This window comes from Misgurnus anguillicaudatus, chromosome 19, assembly GCF_027580225.2.
Source record: "Misgurnus anguillicaudatus chromosome 19, ASM2758022v2, whole genome shotgun sequence".
NCBI classification, from domain to species: domain Eukaryota; kingdom Metazoa; phylum Chordata; class Actinopteri; order Cypriniformes; family Cobitidae; genus Misgurnus; species Misgurnus anguillicaudatus.
Genome location: NC_073355.2, coordinates 48,612,734 through 48,624,029, shown reverse-complemented (window position 1 = coordinate 48,624,029; position 11,296 = coordinate 48,612,734). Strand labels below are relative to the sequence as shown.

Genomic DNA, 11,296 nt, shown 5'->3' with positions numbered 1-11,296 from the left:
CATGCACAGGCTCAGCCCGAGCAGTATCGTGTTGCCAACTTGTTGATGACTTTGTCGCTAGATTTAACAACTTAAAAAAAGCGAAAAAGGACAAATCTAGCGATCTTTTCTGTCGTGGTTGGAGACTGACGCGAGATCATGTATCATTCTCTACACTCAACGAGCAGCAGGTGCTGCTAGACAATCACAAGCAGCCCGGTCCTCACGTGCAGTCCGCCCGAGTCCCTCACGCCCGCAACGACAGAGCGATGGAAGTACAACAAGCTCAAAGGTAGCGGTCGCAAACACAAAGTACAATAAGCACTGCTTCTATACAAGAATAGTATGCAAGAAAGGCAAGAATGTTTGTGTAACATGCAACGTAAGAAAGAGTCTGTCCACGTCTGTAATTCTAATCTAATAAAGCAAATGAAAATGAAAAGGCTGTAACAAACTTAACTATCATTTGGAAAGCCAGCAAAAGATGAGCAGAGAAGAAGGGAAGATGAGAAAGTAAAAGGTTATGCAGCAAATAGCCTACAATATGGGATGCAATACGGCTACCAAATGAGACCTACACTACTGCTCAAAAGTTTAAGGTCACTTAACTAAAATGTTAACTATGGTCTTAAAATCATTAAATCTGAAGGCTTATGGTTAAATGCTTGAAATTACTTTTGTAGACAAAATATAGCTGTGCCAAACAGATTAATGTTTGTTATTAGAAACCAAAAAAATATATTTTTTGAAATAGATGACTTACACTGAATATTGAAGAAAAAGCAGCCACTAAGAGCCCTTATTATATATAAACTCCTTCTATACTCTTAAAAAGTCATCCTAAATTGAAAATTTAAGATGCTTCTTGAAAAAATGACACAGTTTTGCAGTTTCTAGGCAAAGGGTGACTTGCACTTCAGATGATGAAATGTAACCATTGATTTATTTTGGATGCTTTTAGTCACCAACAAAATTCTCACAGACACAGTTACATTTGTGCTATGTCGTAGTTTGGACATGTTTATTATTATTCTGTAATATGGAAAAAATGTAAATAATAAAAAAATGTCCTCGGTATTTGAAAAATCCTGGCTACGGCCTTGGACCCACATAAGATCCTTACAGAGCCTACTTTAAGCCCATAGGTGCATTCACTGGCCGGTTGAATCCTGTTGCAATCCGACTTTAAAAAATTTTAGGCAGGTGGAGCCCATATGGGTCTGACATGAATTACCCAGTTAAGACCCACATAAGACCCTTACAGGTCCCACTTAAAACCCATCTGGGCATCCACGGCTGGATCCTGGGTGCAAGCCCATTTTAAACGATTAATTGATATACATTTCTTACATACTGTTCCGTTAACGTGGTTTTAGAATATATTTTAATCAAAATATGTTGGCCTATTAAGCATATTCTGATGGAAAAATGCGTCCAAGCTAAGCTAGGTCCAGTAAACGATTTTCTAGTTCGTCATCTTTTCAAAAATATTTAAAAATATAGCCAAATTGTTTCGCGGTGTTTAACGCAATTTTAAATATTACAGAACATGTGCTTTATTGAATGAAAGTAAAAACGATTGAATTAAATCATTAAAACGACGTAAAAAGAACTATATATATACAATAAGGTACATGCATGCGACATTTAAAAGTGGTGGGTATTTCAAAAAATAATATAAATTATTCCCATGCATCGATTTTAATGTTAACCGTCTATAAATTCAAATGAATCCATATGGAATAAATTCCGACAATTTAGGATATGATTTTTTAATTTTAAAGTCGAAAAATATCTTATTTTTACACCGCAGGAGGCATGGCAAAGTGAAACAAAACTTAAGACTTAAGACAAATATTACATTTACGTGTAAAAATAGAATTAAATGAAACCCGTGAATTGAAAGGTCCATTAATCGCCTTAACTCGAGTAATGTCAATAAAGTTATTATGTTAGAGTTTAGAAATATTAAAAACTTAACCAAAGGACAACAAAAAAGGCGTACTACTGGGACCAGTGAGAATGCATATGTGTACATAAACTGGTTCCAAACCTCCGACTGGGTGTGAGACTGTGTTAGACTTTCCTCCAAACTTGCTCAGTTAATTCTCCTGTTTTTATTTTTTCTTTAAACTCCATGTTGCACTTAAGCTCCACCATACCGAACAGCATACCCGGTGCGTGATGCGTGCCAGAGGAGACTCCTCACATGACTTGCGTTGCATTTGGTAACTTTTACAAATCATTTTGTAATTTGTGTAACTTTTTGGACACATTTGTTTCTTTGGCCTAAATATAATATTTCTAATTATATGGCATAGCTTTCTCCCCAATTGGGCTAATAAAGTAATGATTAAAAATATGCTTATATCGGCCCGGCCCGAGGATAGTAGCGGAAAATAATGTCCCGAGCAGAGAATCTAAACTCTACTATGTTGCAATAGGCTATATAGTTTGTATGCTCCGTCAGCTCAGCTGTAGGCTTCTTTATGGATGGGAGGGGCGAGTGAGTTTTTGAAAGAAGACATAGGTAGAGTGGTCTGCAGAATACAGAGCTTGTGAACAACATTAGAATTCTATTCCATAACCCCTCTCCCCCTACTTTCTGTAGAAGTTACTGTCAGCTGTTTGCCAGTAACTTACTGTAGATTTAAATTGATGTTATTTAGCAGCAACAGTTTGTTAAGTTAAATAAACATGAAAATGAACAAATCTTTGTCTTTACAGAATAAAACTACACTGAAAAAACAAATTTTTTGGTGTAGTAATATTTATTAGATTAACTCTCATAATTTCAACATAATAATATTAACATTTATTGAGAACTAGATTTTCCCAAGTAAAATTATGATAAATTAAAGCAAAAACCCCCTTAGCTGTTATAAAATGCACTGGTAACCCACTGCTTTGCGGGGTTTATTGCGTTTATAAAACGGTTACATCATATGCATAGCAGGGTTTCACAAAATAAAACCCAAATAAGTTGTAATTATATTAGTACAAATCTTCCGCCAAACAAGTTCCTCAGAATCAAGTGTGGCTGCAACAGAGCGCAGTTCACAAACAACACAGACGCAGCAAATACACAATGAAAATATGATTTAAGACTGTGGTGTTTATTTTTATAAATCAACATTCATCTAAAATATACATTAACATTTATATCGTGCAACTGTTGAAGTGATGATCAAATATGCTTGGAAGCATGCTTAACTCTTTCCCCGTCAGTGTTTTTTTTTTAAGTTGCCACCCAGTTTTAGTTGAATGCCTTACAGAAAAATTATCTTTTTTAAATAAACATAAAATATTAAATGAAAGAACAAACCATCTGCTTTCAAAAAAAAAAAAAAAACGTTTCATCCTACCTTCATTTGTTCTCTTATCAGTTATCACCTCTCAAATTTTCAGCTAAAAGCGGAGATAATTCCATTTTTGTGAAGAACTTTTGTAAGAGATCAGATTGCATGTTGCATCGAGTGAATGCGTCAGTGTTTAAGTTGGGTAAGATTCCCATCTAGTGGATAATAGCCGAAATATCAATAAGACAAAAACAACTCAGAGAATGTTTTCTCTTTATTGACGAAATGACTCAACAATATTTATTGACATTTATCTGGATATCGCCATAATTGTGCAAATGTAGAAAAATAAAAAAATGATTAAAGACTGAGGTGTTTATTTTCATAAATCAGTACGCAGCAACAGTGGCGCAGTGATACTTGTGATGCGGTCTGAACCGTGGGTTTACCAGGGTATTTTATCACGGCTTAGATCGTTTCAACCAATCAGAATGAATAACCAGAACTAGCCGTTTTATAAACACAATTAATTTATGTAAAAAATGAACTGTGTGGGAAAAGTAAATCGTATTAGATATTTTCTTGTATTTTTTAACTACTGCACATAGTCCTAAAATAATTAAGTAAATTTTAATCAAAAACTCTAGCAGATTCAAGTAAAATATCTTAGTTCATTTAACTTGAAAGTATTAAATCCATTAAACTAAAAAATTAAACTAAAATTTACTTATTTGCACATGTTGTAAGGAATACCCACAATACTTTGCGGCTGAATATTTTTATTTTTTAAGCTTTATCACAGAACAAGAACTGATAAGAACTTTAGCTACTTAAATATTTGTTAATAAAATGTCATAAAGGTTTAAGCTCTTATATCATTGATGTTGTTTTGTTGTAAATGATAATTTTGTGAAGTCACCGTTTAGGTGATCAGTGTTTCTTTACATGAACCCTGTTCAGAACATTATATTGCAATTCTCTCCACAGTGCTGATAATGCATGTCAGAAACACAGTTTGTGTGCGTTTCTGTTCAGAATCAAGCTTATTCAATGACTGACTTGTAGTCAGTCATGAATTTTGTGTTATAATGCCATTTATAACACTAAAAATAAATAGGTCCATAGAAATATGTTAAAGAAAATAACAAACAGTAAATACAATTTATTTAATATTTTTAAGACAGCAATGCTTCAATTTTCAAAAAAAACAAAAACAAATAGACTTTACCTAAACGATTAAAATAAATCTAAGTTCTATAAAAAATAATGAAGTAACATTTACTTAATTATTTAACATATGTTTTATCATGCATTATTAAGTACATTTTAGTAGGTAAGTTTTACTTAAAAAAGGCAGTAAATTTTACTTAAAAAAGTTCTTGCAAATTGTTACGAGGATTTTTTTTAAGTAAATAATTAAGTTGTTTTTTTTTCAGTGTATAAAATAACAGCCTCATGCAAAGCATTCTGGGAACCAAAATCTGAAGAAAATAAACAGAAAAAGGTTGATGGGGATTTCTGCCTTCCAGAATGCTTCTGCACGTACGAGTACACGTGATGTAATTTTTATCCCCAGAAGGATTTTTAAACCTCGCTAACATTGTACGCATAGGTCGCACATGCGCGTAAAGGAATATTTTGTATGTAGGCCACAAGAGGGATTGCAATTTGTCACAATGCGCATGCAAATGAACTATGCTTAGCAAGGTTGTGAAACAGTTCAGTGCCCGGTTGCATGAAACTCCTTAAGTGAGGGTTTCCCTGAGGGAGAAAAAAATCCCTGAGGTAAGGGATTTATTTAAGAGCGTTGCAACAAACATCTTAACTGTCACCCTTACCTAAGTGTTTATACTAAGTATTTTACGATAGTCTCTGCCAAAACACGGCAGCGGAGAAGCGGTTGCTATAGTTACAAAATCTCACAGCGTAAACAAATCAATGCACGCAGATCAACAGACGGTGGATTTAACGAAACATCGCAAATTACAGACTGTAAAGTACCGCATGTATAATGCCTCAAAGTAATTCAAACTTGAAGCACTTTAGATTGACGGATGATCAACCCGCTATTCTCCTAATAAATGCGCATCACTTTTCTCTAGGGATTATTTCAATCGTTAGAAATGCGCGTTGGTACTTCATTTTCTTAAATATCCATAAAATCAGCCATCGCGTGTGACGTTAAGGGACCTGTTATAGTCCCTTAAGTTTTTAAGGGAAAATGGGACTTAAGGACTTTGTTGCAACGCATAGCAGAACTTAAGGTAATACTTTAGCATTTAAGGAAAAATACTTATTGACAGCCTTAAGGTTCACTTAAGGGTTTTCTCGCAACCCATTTTTTATTAAGGGTACCCTTAACCTTATATTCAAGGGATTTCTTAACTTAAGGACTTTCATGCAACCGGGGACAGGGCTTTAATGACATAATTGAAATTGAGTTAATGTCATACACTGCTCTGTATGAAGTCAAAAACACATCTTTTGTCACCATGCAGTGAGTGCAAGCATCTGTAGTCCCTAGAGATTAACTACATGCACAATGACCTAAAACAGTTGATGTGTAACTAATCATATTTACACTTGCCACCATATAGGAAATTTACCATGGTTTTATTACAGTAGTAACCATGTTAGCAGATTAATTCTCATTCATATTACCATAGTTTTACTACAAATAAAATACCATGGTTATTATGATGAGACCATAGAAAATTTGTGCACAAAAAAAACAAAACTATGCTTACTATTGTTAAATCATGCCTCTTTTTTAAGGGCTAATTATCTCAAGTGCATTGCTAGATAACTATTACATATCAATCACCGTGAAATAAGTATTTAAAGCAACACTATGTACATTTTTTACCTTTTAATAATGTCTCTAAAATGATTTCAGTGATAGAATAACTTTTAACTGGACAAATTGTACTATTGCTGCAACCTGAGCAGCCTCCTAGCTGCTACAAGCACACTCTGAAAGTGGTGGTGGAGGGTAGGAAACACAGCCCCGCCCCTCCCCCTGCCTGCAGAAGAGTGTCTGATACCAGGCACTGTTGCGCTTTTCAACCACATGGGGGAGCTGTAAGTCATTTTTACATGGAAACTACAGTGTTGCTTTAAAAAATAAAGGAAAGCAGTTTGTAGTCTTTAAAAACACCCATTCTTTTTGGCAAATCACACATACTGCCTGGTGTTGTGCTGAGAAAAGCACCCCTGCCAGATCATGCATCCACTCGTTTATTGCTATGGTTGGGTTAAGGATTAGCAAATCAGCAAATCACAGTGTGTACAAATGCACTCAAGTAGTTGGTGGATTTTTGGCTTTCTACAAATTACAGTCTTTGACACCCAAACACTTTTAGGGCAGAAAAAGAATATCCTTATAAATACAATATAGGGTTCCTAACAAAGGCACCTAAAAAGTAGACAAGTAATCTTGTACAAAGAGCACAAGTGTGGGAACTACTATCTTCATGACATTGTAGTTGCTTGTGAGTCTTTTGACCAGTGTGTGATGGTTTCAGGAGTCCAAAACAATGAAATATTTATGCAAAGCCAAGCAACAACAGTAGGTCAAATAATTTGAAGTTTCCAAATGCCATGTTTTTCCCATCTCTACTTTTATCACTGTATGACACAGTTTGTTTGGTTTTTTTTCAGCTCTTCAATTTCTTTTTGTAGCTCTCTTACTTCTTCACCTTTTTGTTGTTTTAAGTGTTGATAAACTTTGTCCAGTATTTCATATTCTTTCTGTCGTTCCTCCAGCATTTCTTTAAACTCTTCCTCTTTTCTTCCTTTGAACTCATTAAATTCTTCTGCTTGTTTTCTTGCTTCATCTTCATGTTTCTTCTTCATCTCTTTTATTCTTTGTTCATGTTCCTGCTTCATTTCTTCTTGCTCTTTTTCTTCTTTTTCCTTTCTCTCTCTTTCTCTTCTTCTGATCTCTTCTTCTTTTTCATTTTTTATATCCTCAATTCTTTTCTCCCATCTCTTTCTCTCCTCTTCTCTCCTCTCATCCTCCTCTTGTCTTTTTCTTTCCCAATCCTCTTGTCTCTTTTGTTCCAGTTTTTCATAATGTTTCATCATTTCATTTTTCTTTTCTTCATATTCTCTCTCTTTTTGTTCTTTCTCTTGTTTCAGTTTATGTGTCTCTTCTTCTCTCTTTTGTCTCTCTTCTTCTTTCTCTTTCTCAAATTTCTTTCTCATTTTCTCCAGTTCTTCTTGTTTTTCTCTCAGTTGCTCCTCATGTCTCTCTCTTCTCTTTCTTTCATCTTCTTCTCGTTTTCTCATCTGTCGTTTCTTCTCCTCCTCCCATTCTCTCTGTTGTCGTTTAATTTCTTCTCGAGTCTCTTTTCTGTCATTTTCAGCTTCTTTTATTTTTCTCACCCATTCTTGTTTCTCTCTCTCTTCTTGTTCACTTCTCTTCTGTTCATCTAAATCTCTCTTTTTAATCTCCTCCTCTTGTTTCTTTTGTAATTCTGCTATTATTTGTTCTTGTTCATGTTTCATCTTCTCTTGATCTTGTCTGTATTTCTCTTCTCTCTTTCTATCCTCCTCTTCTCTCTCTTTCTCTCTCTTTTCATACTGTGATCTCTGACATTCAATCTCTCTCTTCATCTTTTCTATCATCTGATTATATTCAGCTCTTTGTTGTTTTTCCTCCTCTAATCGTTTCTGTTTCTCCTCATCTCGTTTCTGTTGTTCTGTTTTCTCTTTCTCCTCAAATTCTTTTCTCAGAGTTTCTTCCTGCGCCTTAAACTTATTTTCCATCTTCACTCTTTCTTCATCTGCTTTTCTTTTTTCTTCCTCCAATCCTTTCTTCATGTTTTCCATTTCAATCTCATGTCTGGCTTTTAACTCCTCTTTTTCTGCTTGAATTTCTCTCTCTTTTTCTTTCAGTATTTCCTCCATTCTCTTTTTAATGCTCATCTCTGCCTCTTCAAACATGCTGTTAGTGAAATATCTGCTGTGTTTTGTTGTTTTCATCTCTTCTATCATCTTTATCAGTTTCATCACTTGAGTTCTGTCTTGTTTTTCTCTGTTATTAAAGGCCAGGTATCTGTTTCCACAGTCTCTGAGCAGTTTCTTTAGTTCAGCAGATTCAATTTTTCTCACATAATCCTCTATGGATTCATCCCGAAGATCATCTCCTCTTGTGAACAGAACGATGCTGAACTGTGCGGCTTTGGGACCAAATATCTTCTTCATCAGATCTACGGTCTCTGACTCCTCCCGAGTGAATCTTCCCAAACTCAACACAATGATGAAGGCGTGAGGTCCAGGTGCTGACAGTGAAACACATTTCATCATTTCTTCTTGTATTTTTTCATTTGGCATTGTTGTGTCAAACAGACCTGGAGTATCAACAACAGCTACTGAACGACCATCAACCTCACAAACTCTCTTCTCACAAACAGTCGTCACTGAATCCGAGCCTAATAAGCTTTTAAACTCTTTTCTTCCCAGTATTGTGTTTCCTGTTGCGCTCTTTCCATTTCCTGTTCTCCCGATCAACATGATTCTCAAACACTCCAGATCATCTGGGTCATCTTCAACACCTGTAAATGTTTTTAGAAAAGTTTGGATTAAGTTTTTTTTCTTTGAACTTACATATTATGGACCAAAATGTGTGTGTGTGTTCAGCTAAACACAGAAAGTGATATATACTGGAATGTCATGAGGGTAAGTAAATTATGAGAGACTTGTTCCATTAAGTTTTCAGAAAATGCAATAAAACAATCCTGAGTGTTTATGGGTTATGGGGTATCTATGATATAGAAGTACTGAAGAACTGAAATCCAGGGGGCTACATATTTTTTGCAATGACTTCATTAGATATTTAATTTAAAAGAAACACTCACCATCTGATTGAATCTTCTGCTCTAATTGCTTGATTTTGTTCTCCATTATTTTAAGGTTTTCTTTATATTTCTCTTCAGTTTCATGTCTCCCTCTCTTCTCTTGGGCTCTGACATACATCTGAAGTGAATAAGGTTCAGACTTTATGTATTCAATATAATCCAAAAGATCAGGAATCTGTCTGGATTTTTCATCTTCCTTTAACTCCAACACTTTGTGTTTTCCCCCACAGAGGCTGATCAGACTCTGAGTTTCTGTGCTGAATGTTTGAGTATCTGTTACAATTCTGTCAACAGTGAACTCTGATGTAAAAATCACAACAAAGTTTTCTCCAGAGTCAAATAATCTTTGGATTGCCTGCATTTCTTCTTTGTCTCCATCAGTCAGTGGACCGCAAGGAACAATAATGAGAAACACATGAACTCCAGGATCACAGAGAGACAAACAGCTGAGAGTCTGACACATCACTTCATCTTCTGAGAGTCGACTCAAAGCTGGAAGCTCCATCAGATTGATCAGACGTCCACACACCTCCATCTCTCTCCTCATGAAGTCTGATCTCATCACTGATCTTCTGCTGCTCTCCTTCATCATCAACTTTGATATGGAGCTTTTTAATCTTCTGTCACTTCCACACAGAACCAAGTTCAGTTTTACATCCACTGAAACTCTTTGAGAAGAAAGATTAAAGTTAAATTCTAAATGTTTGTGTTCATTTTTATTACAAAATATATTCACACTCACCTCTTTCATCTGTCTGCTGCTTTATTGAAGAACTCTGTGCATCTTCATAAACTTCACAAATCAGATAACAGCCATCATTTGATTTAACAATGTCTCTAAATGTCTCTTTAAGGTCATCAGGAGAGCTGTTTCCCTCCAGTCTGTAGTGCCTGTTGAAGCATTTTTTAATGATTTCCTTTATAATGTCATTGACTTCAGTCTTTTGATCACTGTGTGAGTCGTGTGTTGTGAGCACCAGTGTGTGTTGATAAACACTATCAGAGAAATAGTTGAGGATCATCTCCACTCGCTCTTGATCTTCTCTTGAACACTCATCAGGTTTAAAGATCAAAAGGATGAGATGAGGTCCTGGATGAGACAGATCCACACACTCTCTCACTGTCTGTATGATCTGATGATATGAGAGGTTCAGCTGGAGCAGATGAGGACAGTTGATGATCATCATGTCTTTTCCTCTGACTCTCTCAATCTGATGATCATCTGGAGGAGCTTCACTATCAAACGCTGATCTTCCCAACATGAAGTTTCCCACTCGATTGTTTGTTGACACATCTTTACCCAGCAAAACAATCCTCACTAAAATAGAAATCACTTTTAACTTCACTATAGTATTTATTAGGGTCACACACCTGTAGGTGATAGATGTGTGCATAGGAGAGAAGGACAATTAAGTCCAAATACAGACACAAACAAAGAGAATCCCGCATACTATCTGCTTGCAAAAACATATCAACATTTCTTTATTAGCAACGTGTCAATTGCATGATCGTCATTAGGCATCAACACTCTTTACAAACTCCATTGTATTTAAAATATAACATGAACAAGCACAATAAGGAATCATTAATGACCAATCAAAATGAATGAATGAATACCTCATTAACAACACGTCATAAATATGATATCATCACATTAAATAATGCTTCATCATTGATACCCATAGGTAATAAGTTTCTGGTTGAAAATTCAAAACAATTCTCGTCTCTGTAGGTGCAATTCAATATCACCTCCTCCAGTGTTGTAGTGGTGCCTGGGGATGTATAATCTTAATTTTGCTCCCAATTTTTTAAAGCATCCTAGCAATAGATAAATGCCCTTTGTTATGAACAGCATATAGTCTTGCAAGTAGATCACCACAAAATGGGCTAGTTGTATTTTCACATTGTCACTTAATTTCTGATGCTTGACTTCTTAGAATAAGGATCATTATGAAATTAAAGCCACAAAAAGGTGCACATTTTTCAGAAAATCTGCCTATATGGGAATAGACAACTAATTATGAATTGTGAGTAAACTTTTGTAGTCTGTCCATGCATTAAAAGACTACTTTTTTTTGGAACAGCTGATTTGCCACAGATAGTGTAGGCATATGCCAACATTATATATTTAGTAATTTTTAAAGTGTAGTCCCCCAA

At 35.3% G+C, this 11,296-nt stretch overlaps 1 protein-coding gene across 1 annotated transcript; it reads right to left on the bottom strand.

Annotated features, from left to right (window-relative positions):
* Positions 1–5,988: 5,988 nt before the first annotated feature.
* On the bottom strand, positions 5,989–10,624 carry LOC129426310 (GTPase IMAP family member 8-like). Its single transcript, XM_073857823.1, has 3 exons — positions 9,882–10,624; positions 9,134–9,805; positions 5,989–8,827 (listed from the first exon to the last, which is right to left on the bottom strand). The coding sequence occupies exons 1-3, from the start codon at positions 10,531–10,533 to the stop codon at positions 6,903–6,905; spliced, it is 3,249 nt and encodes a 1,082-aa protein (XP_073713924.1). The 5' UTR covers positions 10,534–10,624; the 3' UTR covers positions 5,989–6,902.
* Positions 10,625–11,296: the final 672 nt, after the last annotated feature.